At 42.5% G+C, this 20,785-nt stretch overlaps 1 protein-coding gene across 1 annotated transcript in view; it reads right to left on the reverse strand.

The window, feature by feature from the left end:
- LOC311052843 (IQ motif and SEC7 domain-containing protein 1-like) overlaps positions 1–11,189 on the reverse strand; it is a 210,478-nt gene extending 199,289 nt beyond the window's left edge. The window contains exon 1 of the mRNA XM_084068066.1: positions 11,166–11,189. Within this exon, the coding sequence (XP_083924192.1) occupies positions 11,166–11,173 (8 nt within the window). The 5' untranslated portion in view covers positions 11,174–11,189. The remainder of the gene's footprint in view (positions 1–11,165) is intronic.
- Positions 11,190–20,785: the final 9,596 nt, after the last annotated feature.

A 20,785-nucleotide genomic window follows, 5' to 3' on the forward strand; every position in this document is an offset into this window, starting at 1 on the left:
CTTCTTTTCATTAGCTCCTAACCCATTCAATCCGGGAACGCATCTGTGTCACTTGAGATTTCTTTGGCTATTCAAAAAATAGCAGATATACAAGCTCATGAGCTTGTAGATCTGCTATTTTTTTGGGAAAATCGTGAAATATCTTACAAACGTTCGCTTAAAAAACTATATATATTCAAAGATTTGCACAAATTAGCAAATTTGCAAAAAATAGCAGATCTACAAGCCCATTGTGCGGCACTCCCGCGCAATGGGCTTGTACAGTATATCTGCTATTTTTGAATAGCAGTTGAATTTAATCTAAAATGACAGAGATGAGTTCACATTGAAAGGGTTAATCATATTTGAGTCTATATGTTTTCTATCTAATTTCATATGTTTTTTATGTATGTATGCCTTGTGACTATGTGGTTGCAACCATAGACTGTAAAAAAGAATGGACAAAGCCACTCCCCTGCTTTCTACAGAACGAAAATGAAGCCGATAGTTCAGGAACATGCATTCCTCCATCGTTAATATATACAGTTGGCCACGTCCGGAACTCAAACGCTATTGGTTGAGACCAGACACGTGACCAGCGAACCGGAAAACACCCCCAAAAATGCTATTGGTTGGGTAGCTTGTCAATCAAGAGCGGGGGCGGGGAATGAATGCTATTGGTTGTGTAGGTTGTCAATCAAATCATCCCGCCCCTCCTGGAGCATAGCCTACTTTATCGTCAATTTTAGAATAAATGGGACCATAATTTAGCAAAACGCATATCATGATGATTGAAAGGAGACTTTAAACTAGCAACTGGAAGCATATAGAATTTATGACAATTTTTATTACGGTAAGAAAATCTAGTCTAAAGTTTGTCAAAAACCCATTCACTTGCGCTAAAATAAATTCTTTCTGACACTTCAGGTCGGCGCAGGGTAAAACAGTGCCTCACTCTGGCCATTCATAAGCTTCCGTGTTGGCCTCATCGTAAATATCCAAGCCTTGCCCCTTGGTTGCAACATGCATATTTATACTGTATGTTGATGACTCTGCTTTTACGTACTTTGCACTTTGTCGATTTAAATGGGATGGAATGTAAACGTGATTTATAATTAAAAAGGACCCACACAGATCTCTGAGAGTGTACAAATGGACCCCCATAACTCATGAGAGTGAACCAAACGGAACCCATAAGGATCCGTTTGGTTCCGTTCCGTTTGGTTGGTATGGTTCCATCAACTTCTATCTTGGAGTTACAGACCTGTAAGGGTCCATTTGGTTCCTAACTATCAATCATTTTGCTGGGGACCCCTATAACCCCCTCAAGGACCCTGGGGGGTCCTCCCCAGACCCCACTTTGAGAACCACTGGGTTACACAGATTGACAGACCCAAAGCCATACAACAAGAACGACAAACAAAACTACATTCCTGTCAGAGATGCTCATCTTTAAAATGTTAATTGAAACTCCATAACGATCAATTAATCATTAATCAATAAGAGAAAAAGACCTTTTTTTACTGCTGTATGGACGAATGTCTGTCTGTCTGTGTGTGTGTGTGTGTGTGTGTGTGTGTGTGTGTGTGTGTGTGTGTGTGTGTGTGTGTGTGTGTGTGTGTGTGTGTGCGTGCGTGCGTGCGTGCGTGCGTGCGTGCGTGCGTGCGTGCGTGCGTGCGTGCGTGCGTGCGTGCGTGCGTGCGTGCGTGCGTGTGCCATTAAAACGTTACCAGTGCAACACATTTCGTTTCCCATAAGAAAGGAGGTTTATTTTTTAACAGGCGCTACAGCAGTATAAACAAGAGGATTCACAAACCGTACGCAATATCTAGGCTACCCTGCAGCACTGTAAACAGAATAAATAAAACAGAAAATAGGCTTACATGAGAGATGTACAATTGAAATCAGTGTTTAGCAAATTGTAGCCTGGCTTTCTAGATTAGATACATAAATAAAAACAAAATGAACAAAATAAATTAATTGTTTAACTGATAACTAACACACATGTTAACTCTTATTGTCGATTTAACGGTTAAAATGTTTAATCGTCAACGCCCCGATTGCTGAGTCATAACACAGACACAGGAGGAAACCTTTGCTTGCATCTACATTGTACTGTACGGGTCCATTTGGTTCTCAGAGTTAAATGAACACTGAGGATTGTACTGCATAAACACTGGCATGGAAATGGATTTACTCCTAAAAACAACATAATTGATCAGAGACACTTTGTTCCAAATCAATTCTGTCAGCATCTGTTGAGAATTCAATTGAGGTTCCATAAAGACTGTTTTGTTTTGGTTTGTGTTTTTGTGATTTTTACTGAGCTGACACTGGTGGTCATTCTGTCCTGTGGGCAGACAGACTTCACATGCTTTGTGTGTGCCATGCACAGTACACAACAAACACACACACACACACACACACACACACACACACACACACACACACACACACACACACGTTTGTATTAGGCTACTATACTAGTGAGGACAATTTTTTTTTAGGAGGCGGAAATAGCAGAACTCAGAACTCACAACGTGTCGCGCTGCGATGCGTTGTGAGCTTGCAGATCGGCTATTTCCGGTGCGCGACACCAACACACAACTACTGTAAGTATAAACCGGGCATAACTGTAATAACTGTAACCCCCAGGGGTCCTTGGAGGGGTACCAGGGGGTCCCCAGCAAAATGTGTTAATAAAGTGTCACGGTCATTTTAACCCCTTTGTCCATCTATTGGCTATTCAAAAATAGCAGATATACAAGCTCATAGCGCGGCACAGAGTGCCGCGCTATGAGCTTGTAGATCTGCTATTTTTGAAAAATCATGAAAATGTGTGCAAATCTTTGAATATAAATATTTTTAAAGCAAACATTTGTAACTCAAATCTTTGCTTCTGGGGGGTCCCTGGAACAACATATTTTGAGATGGGGGTCCGCGGCCAAAAACATATCATTTTGGGGGTCCATGACATGAAAAGGTTTGAGAACCACTGCTCTAAATGTCTAATCCTAACATAATTATTGGACTAATTGTAAGTCTAGCGCCCCGAATCTTTTTCAACCATCAAAGAACCATTTCTGAGAACCAGCCAGACAATTGTCCTCAGAATCCACCATCTCTCAAATTCTACTATACCAGTGGGGACAATTGGTCCTCACAAGAATAGTAATACAAGTACACACACACACACACAGAATCAGTGTGACGAGACAAATCCCAGATCAAAGACAAGGACTGGCACACACACCTCCAGGCATGCAGGCAGGCCTCATCTTACCACACACACACACAGCTGGGACAGTTGGATCAGAACAGAGGGAGCCCGAGGATTCAGGACGCCCGGGAACAACAGAACAATATCCACCAACACACACCGACACACACACGACACACACACACACACACACACACACACGGTATTGTCTCTTGTCTAGACTCTAGTCTACATACAGGCTCATTCTGAGAGAATGATGGAGCATCCATACGCGGACAGATTTTCAGCGGTGTAAAGTAACTAAGTACATTTATTCAAGTGCCGTACTTACTTTACTGAAGTTATTTTCTGTACTTCAACTTCTACTCCACTACATCGACTCAGAATCAAATATTGTACTTTTACTCCACTATAATAATTTGAAAACTTTAGTCACTAGTTACTTTGCAGGTATACATTTTTATATTATAAAACACACACTAACCACTTTAGCCCTATTTTATACTTAGGCCATTTGAAAATAGCAGATCTACAAGCTCACAAAGCGTCGCATCGCGACGCGTTGTGAGCTTGTAGATCTGCTATTTTCAAAACATTTTGTACTTTTACTTTTGGTACTTTAAGTACATTTTGATGCCAATACTTTTGCACTTTTACTCAAGTAACATTTTGAACACAGGCCTTTCACTTGTGACAGAGTACTTCTACATTGATATTGCTACTTTTACCTAAGTAAAATATCTGAGTACTTCTTCCACCACTGCTGATTTTTCACGCAACACAGATGGTCACAATAGATAAGGGCTGAAACTATCGCTTCTTTTCTTTAAGTGTTTATAAGAGAGTGATTATAGGTACGTAATAGATGTATAAATATTGGTTTATCTTAGATGAGTATTCATCATAGATAGGGATAGACTAGCGTGGAAGCTTGTTATTGATATTTATTATTGACGGAGATGGAATGCGAGCAATGAGTTATGTTTCTTTTCACTCGTTTTCGAATATGCATCTTTTTTTAATTTACTGTTATTTTGCCGTATTCATTTGTTACAGTTCCTTTATTCCATATGAACATTTCAAATCAAAATCTTTATTCCGTCAAGTACTTTGGCGATTAATCGAATAATCGAGAAGTGTGTTTTCTTTACTTTTTTTAATGTTTTATAACAACAAATCGATGAAATACTTAAGCTCTATTTTAGGCGTTGTCGCACAACAGTGTCATGCAATTTTGGGGGGAAATAGCAGATCTAAAAGCTCACAAAGCGTGTAGATTGTCTGTTTTCACTATTTTGGAAAGTTTTTGAAACGTTTTCGCCTTTAATTTTTATGACTTATGACCAAAATAGGGATTGATTATAAGATCAATGATTGTACTAACCCATTAAGACCTGGACCGCATCTATATCATTTTTTTATTTGAGCTAAAAAGCTACATTTTTACACTTCAAAACTTCAAAAGTAGCAGATCTAGATCTGCTATTTTTGAAAAATCGTGTGTGCGCAAAAGTGTGCAAATCTTTGAATATATATTATTGTAAAGCAAACATTTTTTAACTCAAATCTTTGCTTCTGGGGGTCCCTGGAACTATATATTTTGAGATGGGGGTCCGCGGCCAAATACATATAATTTTGGGGGTCCTTGACATGAAAAAGTTTGAGAACCACTGATATAGAAACATACGTTTTGGGAGTGTTCCTTCCCCTAATGCAAGGAGATAGTGGGAGAAGTCCTTCTCTGCTGCGTGTGTTCTCATGTTGAGGTTTAGCTTGTGGTGTTTCATGTGAGGATAGAGTGTTGACATCTGGATGCATGCTGAAACTATCTGGGGCCTGCCTGCTCTTTTGATAACGGGGAGGGTTTGCCTTGGGTCTCCACCCAGGAGGACAGTTTTGCCACCCCAAGGCTGCTGTGAGTGCATGAGATCCCTCAGTGTTCTTTCCACACACTCGACGTTAAAGCGGTCAACACTGAAAATCTCGTCCCAGATGATTAAGTTGCTGTCTTTAATGAGCTTGGCCAGATTGGACTCTGCGTTGATGGCACAGACAGAGTCTTGGAAAATGGGGATTGGGATCTTAAATCGTGAATGAGCGGTCCTACCACCCTCCAGGTTCTGTGCTGCCAAGCCTGTGCTGCCCACACACAGCACAATGCCATGCTCTGCGCGTATCGTAGCAGCAATGACCTTAAAGGTAAAGGTTTTGCCATATCCTGCAGGGGAGTTGAGAATGAACTGGCGTGTGATGGTTTCTTCTTGTGGGGCATGCACTGCCTGATAGACGGATTCGCAGAGTGCCATTTGTTCCGCAGTGAGCTTAGGAGCAAGCGACTGTACAATTTGTTGTTGCTGTGTTATGTTGAATTTTTCAGATCTGAAGATTTGTGTCAGCCTTTCCTGCGCAGTTAGTGGTCTTGGCTGTGGCATGTCATTGTAGTTGGATAGACCGCTGCCCATTTGTGAGAGTTCATCATCAATTGCAAGCAGTAGCTGATTTTGTATGAATGTTGTGTCTACTGCGTCTGTGGGGCACCTTTGTGCAGTGGCCTCCGCATGGAGAAAGTCTTCACTGAGCTCTGCAAAGAATCTGTCATACAGATGTTTGGGCTCTGATGGGTGACAGTAGTGGAGGATGATGGCAAAGGTTTCGCGGACTTTCCTTGGAGATGCGTAGCGTGACACCTCATGCATGGCGGTAATCCATTCTAGATCGTCCTGAAGCAAGCCCATGGCTAGAGCTGTGTCTTTGAAAGTGTCATAGTGGTTGCCATCATGTACCTTAAGGTCCTCATAGGTCTGTGGTCCTCTGATATGTGCTAGGAGCAGTTTCAAGTAGAATCTTTCTCCTTGGAGCACGGATACATTGGACATTCTTCCTATTGTACGTGGAATTTCCCTGTCCTTGGGTGCGTGGACTCTTTTATTCCACATGTGGGCCTTCCATGTGTAGTGTTCGGGAATCTGCATGTATAGATATTGCCTTGCTTCAGGGTCCTGGCTGTTTAGTTCGAAGAAGGCAAGCAATGTAGTGGGTTTGGCTGCTGCTATGGCCTCCTGTGCATGGCCTTCTCTGAAGACTATGCTCTGCTGGCCGTCTGTGTGGGTGGCGAGATTGGTGACAGCAGGGAGTCTGTCCTGGATCTTGTACTCCATAGTCCTCCAGTGTGCATCATGAGCATCAATGGTTCTGGCATTGATGAATTTGGAGATCTCATCCCTGTCTTCAATGTCGAGGGTGCCAACATCAGCTCCCTTATGTACGTATTTGTACAGGTACTTGATGGTCTGGAAGGAGCCTACAAATTCAACGTTGATGTGGCATTTGTATTTGAGAAGGACCCAGGGGTTGTAAGGAACGACCCACCTGCTGTCAAACAGAAAGCCTTTCTTGTTGAAGGTGTGGCCGTCAATGGGCCGCCTGTACTCCGGGTAGCCATGACCATGATGAGGCAGTCGAGTGGTGGCACAGAAGTTTTTGGGGAATTTCTTAGAACAGAGGCCATTGACCATGCAGGGGCTGTTGGGGTAGCCTGGACCACAGGGTCCATGGAGCATGGATTGACACACCAGCTGATGCAACTCTGGCTCCTTGTCCAGGTCAGGTATGTCTGCTCTAATGATGTGATCAATGTCATCTACAGTCAAAATCTCGTGTAGGAGTAGCAGTATGTGGGCATGTTTCAGTCCTCTCATCTGTCCCTCAACAGTGTGTATTCTAGCCTTCATTTTGCCAAAAACTCCCAGCTTCATGTCGCGGAGGAGCTCATCCAGACTCCGTTTGAAGACTTTATTGACAATGTCTGGTCTGTCAGTGGGCTGCTGGTGTTCAAAAATGTTATTGAGGACACCTTCACTCCGTGAGTTTGCCGTAATGGTAATGAAGAGGTCAAACTTTTTGTATCTGGCTGCTATGGCAAGGGCATCTAGATAGTGCTTGTAGAGGTATCTGGGGCTACCAGTGTGTGAGCCTGGAAGAATTATCTGTTGACCAATGTTGGTGGCCTCAGTCTGTCCTGGCTGTGTTTGCTGAGTAGCCAGGGAATCAATCAGACCAGAATACTGGTGGGCCCTGTACTTGTCCTGTAGTTCCCTACTCCTGTAGTAGTTCATCCGGCAATTTTCTATTTTGGAGTATTGATCACAGAAGTATTCTTGAGCAAGTCGGGCCGACTTCAGAAGGGTGTTGAAGGAGTGGGTTCTCTGTTGTAGATGGAATCTGAAGAACTCCTGAAGAGTGACTTTGGCTGTGGGTGACTGTGCATGAACCTTTGTGATGGGGTTGTCGATGCTGAAGCCAGCATCCCCATGTGGCAAGATCAAGGGATAAGCGGCTGGGTCATACATAGGGTGTAGTGAATTGATGTGTGTAGTCTGGCTGTGATTAGGTACATCAACTGGAGTTCTGTACAGAACAATGTCTCTGGGCTCTGTCTGGCATCCTGGTGCAAAAACAACAACGTCAGGGACAGCAGGGTTGAGGTGACTTTTGTTTGCCCCCTGTGAGCTTTTTGACTTGAACACCATTTTCAGTGCCTGAGTTGGGTTGGCATTGAGTAATTCTGCGCCGGTTTTAAAGATTTTTACTAAAGGGTTAACTGTCTTTAACTCATTTTGAATGAGGGTTAAAGTGGTGCGTGCGAAGTTGTGGGTACTGTGTAGTAAAGTTTCCTGTTGTCTCTGTGTCGTTCTGTGTACTGCGTAGTAAAGTTTCCTGTTGTCTCTGTGTCGTTCTGTGTGCTCTGCGGGGGTAGGGGCTACGTGCAGTAGAGGGGGTAGGGGCTACGTGCAGTAGAGTTGCAAGGCAACAACACGTGGACGTGTGTGGCATTGGTAGCGTCGCTGAGGACACTGGCATTGGCCAGGGCATCCAGGTCCTTTATAGTGATGGCTGTGCCCCTGTCATTATGGTGATGTCAGATAGTGTCAGACATCTCCATATATGGAGCTGCCTATATCAGTTATGCCCAAATATGGGACCGTGATGGCTGTGCCCCTGTCATTATGGTGATGTCAGATAGTGTCAGACATCTCCATATATGGAGCTGCCTATATCAGTTATGCCCAAATATGTGGGTTCTCTGATGTCAGACCAAAATAAGCACCCGGAAGTGAATTTCGCGCTGGGGAAGAGATTTGCATAGTATTGGGGCATAATGCGTTTCATATTTATTGTACATCATGGAAGTAGAGTAACGGTATGGGAAGCAGCCGGTTCAGAGGCAGAATATTGAGGAATTTTGGGGTAAAATGTGGAGTTAGTTGGGCCATGTGTGTGCGTGGAGACCGCGCACACACACATGTGTAGCCCCATGAGTTTGGCCGTCAATTATAGGTGCAAGATGTTTTTGAACCCATTGGTTGGGTTAAGTATTACACCCTAACCACAGAGACCAGGGTAGAGAACAATGTAGTTTTACATGCACACAGCTTTGTTTACAGTCACAGTTCTACACAGCTATTGTTACAGCTCACAATAGATGTTTACAACCTACATGTAGGAGCAAGAACCTTGCATCCAGTACTTCAAGCACTTTAAGCACTAGGACAATGGACAGGCTGTTTATTTTCCGTGTTGTGTATATGTTCAATGTCGTGAGGAAGTATTATCGTCTCTGTCGGTGGAAACCTCCCATCTCCATATTTGTTTTACTTTTTGTGTTTTTTCCGTAAATTAATGCCCTACTTGATCATACTACGGTGCCACACAAAAAAAAGTATCAAAAATAGCAGATCTACAAGCTTGAAAGCTACAAGTTTTTGATCTTGTGGATCTGCTACTTTTGATATTTTTGAATTTGAATGGTGAAAAGCAACAGTTTTTGGACATGGTTTCCACCCGACAGAGACGGTATACTTGTACACAATAAAGATCACCTTGAGCCTTGAGAAGCAGGACACAGACGGAGATGTTTTGTTGTGGAAAAACAGCTTGAGAAAACAAAGGTCACATGTAGGTTGGGATTTTTCTTCAAGTGGAATGTTTGATTATGTTGCTGCTAGGCAACAGCTGCAACCATACAGATGACTTCTGCTCTGGACTATAACCAGTGCTGGAAGAAGTACTCAGATATTTTACTTTGACTTTTTAACCCATTAAGACCTGAGGCGATTCTTAAAAAATGTTTTCTAAATCTTAACAGTTTTTTGAAAAAAATCTAAACATTTTTTTTTCAAGATTTTTCAAAAATCTACAAGCTCATAGCGCGGCACTCGGTGGGGAATGTCAGTGGGGAATGTCGAACGGGAAGAGGAGGCGCTACGTCTTCACGGTGGGGGCTCCTTAATTCGGAGAAAAAAAGGTCAATATAATTGAATGTAACATTTTGTTATGGTCCAATTGAAACAGTCCATACTGTACACGTTTTGACATCACTGACCTCCCTGATCTTGTATTTCGGTTTTAAATCTCCCCACGTCTTAATTCTGTCGGCAGAGACATTCCTCATAAATCTCTGGCTGCCCACAAGGAGCCATTACAGTAGCAAAGGACTGAACAGTGGCAGAGTCATGAGTCATGACCTTGACTTACAAGCCACACACACACACACACACACACACACACTCATCATTTCACCTCCCAGCAGCAACAGACAGCAGACGCCAAAGCAATCTGACCTGCCGCCCTCATCAGGATCACAGCTCTGGTCACATTTGACTTCATCTCTCTAGACGGATTCACAGCTCCGCGGTCGGTAGCCGCGTTCAAACGGTGTGAGGGTTGGCCTACAAGTGGCCTACGAGTGGGCGGGCCTTAGATCAGGAAGTAAGCCGCGCATTTAACCAATCAAAGCCGCTCCGGTCTCCACCCGGAGTTTCTGGCTGCGCAAGGCGCACATAATATGGTCCGCGGCCCGCGACACAAATAGTGCACAGCGCACGTCCCGGATCAAGATTTCATTCAAATGTCTCCGTAATCCACACAAGTATGTTCATAAGTAATACCGGGTCAGTTAAGTCATTGGTTCTCAAAGTGGGGTCCGGGGACCCCAAGGGGTACTTGAGGGGGTTCCAGGGGGTCCCCAGCTAAATGATGGACAGGGACCAAATGGACCCTTATGGGTCTGTAACTCTGAGAGTGTACAAATGGAACCAAATGGACCCTAACGGGTCCATTTGGTTCCATTTGTACACTCTCAGAGTTAAATTAACATTGATTTTACAATATGAATGTGGGTCCCAGAGACATACATGCCATTAAATGGGGGTCCGTAGCCTTATGCATGTCAAACTGGGGGTCCTTGAAATTAAAATGGTTGAAAATCCCTGCTAGAGAGCCGTGAAAACCTTCTCTTATGGGGGTCCCTGGCTTATCTTTTCAAACGGGGGTCCGCGGGCTAATAAGTGTCAATTTGGGGGTCCTTGGCACGAAAAAGTTTGAGAACCACTGAGTTAAGTTATATCACCAGCCGATCAAAGAATACGATTTGAAATGCAAGTGACAGACTCACTTTGCGACTTGAGCCCCTCTGAACAGTGAACAGTGAACAGTGAACAGTGAACAGTGAACAGATTTGATCTATCTATGGCCGACGGTGGCGTTTTTCTCCATCGTGGCAACCGTTGGTAAACTGTGTGGCTGTGGTTTTTGTTTGGTTAATGTCTCTGAAGCGTGCCTATGAAAATCCTGGTAGTTTCTTGCGCTCTGCATCATCTACAAAGCATTAATACAGTGTGGGTTTTCAGACAAGCAATCATTGACTCCAGGTATGACACAGGCCGGGTCAGTGAGGGAGTACACATGGACGACAATGAGTTATACAAAAGAAGGTCCCATTAAGGAGGAAGGGAATGGCCAGCTATGTTTTGTTGTGGTGCAAAATGACATTAGTTAGATCGATTGACTATCTAATACTGTATGTATATGTACGGTATATAAACAAAATGTGATATCCAAGTGGTTTGTAATGCATAATATATCAAATTGATACATAAAAAGAAGACATTTTGAATGTTGTACATACCTCACCATTCTGGAGCCGTCACATTCAGACCTGGAAGACAAAAGAAGAAGGACAAAATGGGTTAATGTGTTTTTGTAGTACATAGAAGGATTATGGATGTAAGCAGCAGGTCAGTCAGTAATCCAGCAGGCTAACTGAGGCAGCAGCGCTGAGGAAATGTTAACCCATTCAGACCGGGAAAGCATCTGTGTCATTTTAGATTTAGATTTTTTAGTATTTTCTTTCTTTCATTTTGGGTGGTCCTTGACATGAAAAAGTTTGAGAAGCACTGATATATATAGCAACATAAGTTTAAAAAAAAATGTTGCAAATATTTGAGTTAGAAATAAAAATGTTCGCTGTAAAAAAACATATCATTCAAAGATTTGCACCAAATTGTCACGTTTTTTCAAAAAATAGCAGAACTACGAGCTCATAGCGCGGCACTCGGTGCCGCGCTATGAGCTTGTAGATCTGCTATTTTTGAATAGCCAAAGTTAAAAAAAATAATGGTCTAAGTGGGTTACACAGATGCGTTCCCGGTCTTAACGCGTTAATTGAGGCTCATAAAACGGACCAGTGACCAGTCTGCGGCTACAGTAAAGCAGTCATCATCACGGTACAGTATTACTGCACACAGCTGCACTGTGCTGCAGGCCCCATGCTGCAGTATGACGCAGTGATCGTTTGGAAGGACCGGGTTATAAGCAAATAATAAAAATGGGATTGGTATTTAAGACAGTCAAAAGAGACAGTGCCCTCAATGCCCTCATACCGCACTAATTACTTCTCCAGAGTGAGTGACACTCACAGCCACGACGCTAGAGGGAGAGCGACAACTATCTGGGTACTACGGGATGTGTAAAAGTGACCAAAATGAAATTCAACTACTATAATTCTATTAACTCTTCCACTGCCAGACTTATTTCTGGCTGTGTGTGTGGTCCCAGTGCCAGGATTTTGCTATTTTCTTACCTTTTCAAGTAGTCACAGAATATTTATCTCAGAATATTTATCTCCCCTGATGGTTGCTAATCACTGAGGGTTTTCAGGTGTGGTTTCACAAATGTCAACGAGGTCATCGCGACCTCGTTGACATTAATTGTCTGCCTTTGAAAATAACATGTTAGTCTTTTTAAGTAATATGTTTTTTTTTCAAAAACACGTCAAACACGTCATTGGCACGTTGCGCCATTGCAGTAAAACACGTCAAACTCGTCAATGGCACTCAATGAGCACTCAACTCAATAATTCTATGATTATTAGAATATTCGACCACGCGGTGGTCTGAGGTTATGCTTGCGGAGTTCCGAAAATCCTCGACACTTCCCAGCCCAGGTTTAGAACCCCCGGACTCGTGGTCAGGTATCAGAGCCTATGTGGTAGAAAAAGTGAAGCTGCCGTCGCCTGGTGGTTCTACCGTTTGAAACCCCTAGGGCGCCTGCTCGGTGCTCAAGACTTCCGCATTAGGGCACCCAAATTTGGCGCCCAAATGCGGAAGTACAGCGTTCTTCCGGATGCTTCAAACGCCAGTGAGCAACTTTCATTGAAATGAATAGCTGGGAGGCGGGGCAGTCCGCCCTCTAGATATATTATAACTCTATGCACTACACGCCTTAACCACTCGGCCCTCACCGCCCCCCAAGGACGATACTTATGATCACACCTTCAGTTTTATTGTTTGCCATTGCCCCGCCGTGATGGAACACATAAGATTTTTAGCGCATTTGGAAATGTTACATTACCATACTGGGCATGAATCTAGCCCTAGAATGGCTGTGATATTAAATACTGTACATTTCATGTATTCCAATATACACAGCCATAGTTCCAACACCATGCCCTTCAGGGTAGCAGGCTGATCGTGGCGGCATTAAAAGTTGTGGGACTCTGTGTGTACTCGCCCAATATTGCGACTTGGGGTCCAGCTATTGTCCTCTACAGCAGTGGTTCTCAAACTTTTTCATGTCAAGGACCCCCAAAATGATATGTATTTGGCTGCAGACCCCCATGCCAAAAAATTTTGTTCCAGGGACCCCCCCAGAAGCAAAGATTTGATTTACACATGTTCGCTCGAATTTCGAATCGAATCGATTTTTAAAAAAAATAGCAGATCTACAAGCTCATAGCGCGGCACTCGGTGCCGCGCTATGAGCTTGTAGATCTGCTATTTTTAAATAGCGAAAGTATAAAAGGTTAAAGTGGGTAACATTATTGTGATGCTATATTAACACATTTTGCTGGGGACCCCCTGGAACAACCCCAAGAACCCCTAGGGGTCCCCGGACCCCCCTTTGAGAACCAACGCTCTACTACAGCAACCCCAGGGGTTCCCCAAATGATTTTGGGGGGTCCCCAGATGATTAGCTTAACGTGCGACATTGTTTTCTCACTGAACAGTGAACAAACCAACATACAGTATAAGTTTATACAGGGTATCTGCACAATTCTAAAGTTACAAATGAATGACTTTTAAGACCTTATTAATACCAAATTGTCAAATACTACAGTATGTAAGAAAGAGGCAAACATTGTGAAAATAGCCAATCTACAAGCTCACAACGCCTCGCACTTGTAGATCGGCTATGTTCACAATATTCTATCTGTGGAACCGAGTCAAACTAAATGTAATGCCTGAACTCCTACAATTCCAAGTGCTTGTCAGGGTGGGGGGTCCCCAGTTCAAATATGATTTTTTTGGGGGGGTGTCACGGGGCTGAAAAGGTTGGGAACCCTTGCTCTACAGATGTGCCACTTCAAAACTTCACATGTCCTGCCATCGCCAAGACAGTAAATTTTCAGGGGATTCCCAGGGCAATAAGAGGGACAAAGAAGGGCATTTAAAATGGTGAATTATTTTGATGATCACTGCTTTTATGATGCTAATTAATTTGAGCAACTGGTCAAATCACCTTTCGCCTCATAATGAGTCTGACACCACCTTCAACACACATTCTTTTGTTCTCATGTATATGGATGTCTGTTGAAGGGAAAAATGGGGGGGTGTAGTGACAACTTCTTTTCAGGGGCAAAACAGTGCATTTTAAGGGCAGAAAAGGGAGGAATAAAATGCATTTTCAGGGCACTTTCAGGGAAAGAACAGTAACGTGTGAAGTTTTGAAGTGGCACATCTGTATATTAGTCCATTTCAAAGTTCTGGCAGAGAACGTGTTAAGTTAAAAAAAAAAAATCTCCACTTTTCCACAAGCTTCACACGGACAACATTAATTATCCCACACCAATCTCAACGTAACCGGTCGACCGTGAGCCCCGTACCGTATGTGCTCACCAAAGGAAGAATTCCTATGTTCCAGTCCAGCAATCATTTCGGCCCCCGTTGGATAGGAGAATGCTGTCCGTGTTGAGGCTCGTGGAAAAGTGGAGATATTTTTTACCTAACACATGTTTTCAGCTAGAACTTTCAAATGGATATGGATGGATAAACCAGAGGACAGCTGACCCCAGCAATTAATTATTGGGTGAGTAAAACAACTTTTAAATGCCGCTGCGATGAGTCTGCTACCCGAGACGGCATGGGGGGGCGGGGGGTGATCTATGGGCTGTGTATCTGGAATACATGAAATGTGTATAAATATCACAGCCGTTCTAGGGCTATAGGTATGAATCCAGAGTTTGTATGAAAAAAAGAGTTACATCCACTGTAAACCTCTGTGATGTGACAATAAACTTTAGACTTGAGTAGGAGACGTGTATACAGTATATATATATAGATAGTGGATTGCTCTTCAGTTGCTTTGTTTAACCCATTAAGAACGGGAACGCATTTTAGATTTGAGCTATAATCATTATTTTATACTTTGGCTATTCAAAAATATATATACAAGCTCATAGTGCGGCACAGAGTGCCCCGCTACGAGCTTGTAGATCTGCTATTTTTGGAAAGATTGTGAACATCTTTGAATACATATATTATTTTAAAGCAAACATTTTTAACTCAAATCTTTTCTTCTGGGGGTCGTCCCTGGAACAAAGTATTTCGAGATGGGGGTCTGCGGCCAAATACATACAATGTTTGTTGTTTGGTTGCTATATCAGTGGTGCTGAAACTTTTTCCATGTCAAAGACCCCCAAAATTATTTGGCCGTGGACCCCCCCATCTCAAAATATTTTGTTCCAGGGACCCCCAGAAGCAAATATTGGAGTTTCACAAGTTTTCTCAAGTTTTCAAAAAAATAGCAGATCTACAAGTTCATAGTATATCTGCTATTTTTGAAAAAGCCAAAGAAATCTTAAAAATGACACCGATGCGTTCCCGGCCTGAACGGGTTAAGTCGTGCGTCCAGTAAACCTTACATTACATCCCCAGTTGGAACCATTAGTCTAATGGATGGCTGAGCTCCATGCGTGGCTATCATGGATTTACAGTCACTCAACGCCATGTGATTCCAGAGAAGAGTTCTTCAACACGGACCGCCGTAAATTCCAGCCCCGAGAGCAAAAAGAAGCCCACTTTGCAGTATTCTCTGGACCATAAAACTCGGGTGGCCCACTAGAGCCACTAGCACGGTTAGGCTACATCACACATGATTTATTATGGCCCATGTTCTTCACTACTTTTCATTCCTTCAGTCGTGAGCAGGGGGTTGCCAGATCTGCTCATTATAATTTCCCCGGCAAGATTGTATTTGAAACGTTGTGAGCTTGTAGATCTGCTATTTTCAAATAGCAGATGTATATGTTGAAAGTGCTCGTGTAGCCCATAGTTGCTTCTTTTGGTCTGGTTTATCCTAGACCTGGCTGCTTGTTTCTCTCACAGAATCTGGCAACGTTGGCCGTGAGAGGACACATGGGGAGAAAAGAAGACAAGTAGTAGTAAATGAATACGAAACCATTACTGTAACTAAAGGGTTGGGATCCGGACAACCGAAGGAACCGGATCCAACATTGAGGAATCGGAACCGTTTACAAAACCGATTTATATCACACTGTCTGAGCTGGTACTGTATGTGGACTTCTCTTCTGCTACTAATACAATAACAGCACCAGTGGTTCTCAAACTTTTTTTAATTTCAAGGACCACCATCACTCTGAGAGTGTTACGGGTCCATTTGGTTCCATTTGTACACTCTCAGAGTTACAGACCTGTAAGGGTCCATTTGGAACCTCCTCTAGTAACCCAGACGGTTACTAGAGGGTGCACTCCAGCACAGGTTGGTAAACACGGAGGGGTTCACTGTGCTTCCGCAAGAAAGAAAAAAAATAAGGCTCCCGCGACCCCTCGTTCACTTGTTACAGGCTGTTGAGTATAGCATGTCTCGTCAAAAATGCAGGGGGGAAAAAAATAACTCAAGTATAACAGCTGTTTCCCCAAATACGCTATAAACAGGAAGTGGATGGAGGAGGAAATCTTTGGGATCACGCGTGATCTCCCGGATCAGTGTGACTAGACGGTGAAAAAGATCACTCGTGTGGTAGAGAACGGCGCCATCTGGTGGAAAAAACACTGATGACACGGTTTGGACGTGTGCGTCTTCGGCGCTCTGGGCTTTGGAAAACAATTGGGTCGTGTACGCGTCAATGGCACTGAATGAGTTAAAAGGGCATCGTTAAGGAACCGGAATCGTTAAAATCCTAAAGGATCCCCTGACTGTAACTTAAAAATGTTTTCTAATAACGTGTGGATGGGCCTGAGGTGATAACGATCGTTAAGAAGTTGGGCTTCTGGAGGGGTAATTTCGACCACTGTGATTTTTTCCCCCCAACATTCTAATGCTTACTGTCCATTTTTAGAGCAGCCAATTATTTTTTTCCTCCCCAATTTAGTCTTTGTGCCAATTAATTCCTCCTCTACACACATCTCTGTCTGTGTGCGTTCCCTCCCACTGTTCTCTACTGGATTCACCTGCCAGGGACAACAAGCCCCAACCAGGAGGATGTTAATATGGAATATATTAATAACCAAACAGGGGTGAAGTTGAGAATGTCTTGAAGAAGAATCGAGCATAAAAACAGCATTGCCCCAGGCCAGGAGGCCTGGGCTCCTCCACACCCTTCTATAGCCCCCCAGCAGGGCAAAAAGCACAGCAACACCCCCGAGCACCACCAAAGCATAACCCTTCTTATACACAGAGGTGTTATCCTATTCAAATGGTCATTGCTAGGTGACACAGCACACAGTACAGTAATGCTGACCGCTTAAGTTAATGCAGCCATCGTTCTCCTCCTTTTAGCAGTGGTTCTCAACCAGTGGTCCCGGGACCACCAGTGGTCCTTGAGGAGTTTCCAGGTGGTCCCCAGCTAAATGATGGAGAGTTGGTAACCAAATGGACTCTTAATAGAGCTCACAAGAGTTAAATTATTGTTAAACATCTGCATTACTTTAATTTACAATAAGTCTACACATTTAGAGAATGTAAAAGAATTGCTAGTTTGACAGAATCTTATCCAGTGATGACAAAATATTCTATGTCTTGGGTTTAGAGAGAATAAATCTCAAAAACAAATGAATCAAAACGGTGGTCCGTGGCTCAAACGCCGAATAAATAATGGACCTTCACATGAAAGGGGTTGAAAACCACTGCTTTTGCAGGGTTCCCGCACATTTGTAACAATTAATTTTCTAAACTTTTACATACCTTTTTCAAAGTATTTTACCCCATTTTCCAGGCCTAAAGCAATCATATAGTGCTCATTAATGAGGCTCTTACACCTGTGTGCTATCAATGGCCCAAGACTGACTCGAGAGAAGGCGTCACGTGACAAAAAAGAACAGATTTACAAGCTAACAACGAATCACGACGCAACACGCTGTTATCTATTGCTTTTGTCCCGTGACGTCTTGTACGCATTAGGCCACAGGTGTTTCACATAATGTTGAACATGTTTTTGGGACAAAATCAACAGCCAAAAAACATGTACATCCAAACATTTCCCAAAGCATTCGATTCATTCCAAACCTTTTCCAGGCCTGGCTGGAAAACTGTTTTTCTAATTTCAAAATATTTCCAGGGATTTCATGAGCGTGGGAACCCTGCTTTTTTTAGTATACGTTTGCAGGATATTATTTGTTTCCACCTCGTGCTCTTCTCTCAAGTTCTGCCGACTTCCTTTTATCGGCTCAACAGCTGCTCCGGTCCCACTGATAGACTATGTGTCAGCAAGAAATGAGCACAAACGTACTTAAAGCGCCATCATAAACAAAATCATGCTGTGGATTTTTGAGAGGTTCTTTCATCATCAAGTCACCGAGATAGCTCTTCCTTAACCCATTCAATCCGGGAACGCATGTGTGTCATTTTTAGATTTCTTTGGCTATTCAAAAATAGCAGATCGACGAGCTTGTAGATCTGCTATTTTTTGAAAAATCAAGAACAGTTGTGAAAAATATTTTAAAGCGAACATTTGTAACTCAAATCTTTGCTTCTGGGGGGTCCCTGGAACAAAACATTTTCAGATGGGGGTCGGCGGCCAAATACATATCATTTTGGGGGTCTTTGCCATGAAAAAGTTTAAAAGAAGCAAAGATTTGAGTTAAAAATATTTGCTTAAAAAATATATATATACTAAAAAATGTGCACACATTTTCACGTTTTAAAAAAAAATAGCAGATCTACAAGCTCGTAGCCGCGCAATGAGCTTGGATGTCTGCTATTTTTTAATAGCCCAAATATAAAATAATACACTTTTTCATTTGAGCTAAAAAGCATTATTTTACACTTTGGCTATTCAAAGATAGCAGATCTACAAGCTCGTAGCGCGGCACCGAGTGCCGCTCTACGAGCTTGTAGATCTGCCATCTTTGAAAAATCGTGAAAATGTGTGCAAATCTTTGAACATATATATTCTTTTAAAGCCAACATTAACTCAAATCTTTGCTTCTGGGGGGGTCCCTGGAACAACATATTTTGAGATGGGGTCGGCGGCCAAATACATATCATTTTGGGGGTCCCTTTATCAGTGGTTTGAAAACCACTGATAAAGAAACATACGTTTTTCAGAAGAAAAAAATCGTTTAGAAGGATTTAGAAGACATTTTTGCAGAATCAGAACCTCTCAGGCCTCAATGGGTTAAAGCGCCACCATAAACAAACTCATGCTGTGGATGTTTGAGAGGCTCTTTTCATCCTCAAGACAGCGATAGCTCTTTTCATGAGCCAGAGCTCAGAGAGAGAGAGAGAGAGAGAGGCCTGGCAACACTCCTGTTGAAACAGGGTCTGGGCAGCTGGCAGTGTGGTGCTGGCATGTGCCCACCGCGCCACCAGGCTCCACCGTTGGACACAGAAAATGATTTACCAGAGACACCCCACGGCAGTCCTACCATAATAGACCTCCAAGAAAGTAGGGCTGTAAAACTATATCCATTATTTTCACAGCCGTTATTCTGTCAATTACTTTTTGGATGAATCAAATAATGGAGAAGCGTGTTTTAAAATGTATACATATATATATATATATATATATATATATATATCGTTGTTGTCGGCAGTGGTATAAAGTAACTAAGTACATGTACTCAAGTACTGTACTTGAGTACAATTTTGAGGTTTCACTTTTAACTTTAGTGGAGTATTTCCAATTATCTTGTACTTTTACTTTTACTCACACCACGACGCGTTGTGAGCTTGCAGATCGGCTATTTAAAAAAAAAAAAAACTTTTTACTTTTGGTTCTTTAAGTACATTTGGATACCAATACTTTTGTACTTCTACTCAAGTAAATGTTTTATTCCGGACTTTTACTACATCTACATTGAAGTATTGATATTTTTACTTAAGTAAAACATTTGAGTACTTTTTCCACCACTGGTTGTCGGGCAGAAACTTCTTATTTCCATATTCTAACTTTTTGTGATTTTTTTTTCTTCATAAATTAACACCCTACTTGATCATACGACAGCGTCACACAAAACAGTCAAACGTAGCAGATCCGCAAGCTTGTAGATCTGCTACTTTTTGGACGTGAGGTGTCCATCCGACAGAGACGATATATTAAAAAAAACTTTTTATATCGACGAATCAATGAACCACTTTGGGTCTATTTTATGTTTTGTTGCACAATGGTTTAATGCAAAAAAAAATATATATAGCAGATCTACAAGCTCACAATGCGTCGCGATCATGCAACAAATGTGAGCTTGTAGATCTTTAACAGAAATGTGCGGTAACCGTACGCCTATAATAAACACATAACACGTGTATAACATGCCAAAATGGGGATCTATAATTAATTCGGTTATTTAATTAAATGATCAATTAACTGCTTATAATAAGTGAAATCAATTAGTTCAATAAACGTTGTACCCCTACAGATGATTACTAATAATAACTGGAGAGAGAGCCGGCTTTGTTGTTCGTCTTCTCCATAGGAAGTCTGTGGTTTACTTATTCATCACTTGACTGATGGTTCTGCTCCGTTCACATCCTCAATAAGGAGCTATTCAAAAATAGCAGATCTACAAGCTCATAGCGCGGCACCGAGTGCCGCGCTATGAGCTTGTAGATCTGCTAGTTTTTTTAAAGAACCGTGAAAATGCGTGCAAATCTTTGAATATATATGTTGGAGATGGGGGGGGGGGGGGTCTGCGGCCAAATACATTTTGGGGGTCCTCGACACGAAAAAGGTTTGATAACCACTGATATTATAGCAACAGAAGTGTTTTCAAAAGCAATTGTAGAATCCCC

The sequence above is a fragment of the Gymnoscopelus microlampas genome, assembly GCF_963454915.1.
Source record: "Gymnoscopelus microlampas genome assembly, chromosome: 10".
NCBI lineage: Eukaryota > Metazoa > Chordata > Actinopteri > Myctophiformes > Myctophidae > Gymnoscopelus > Gymnoscopelus microlampas.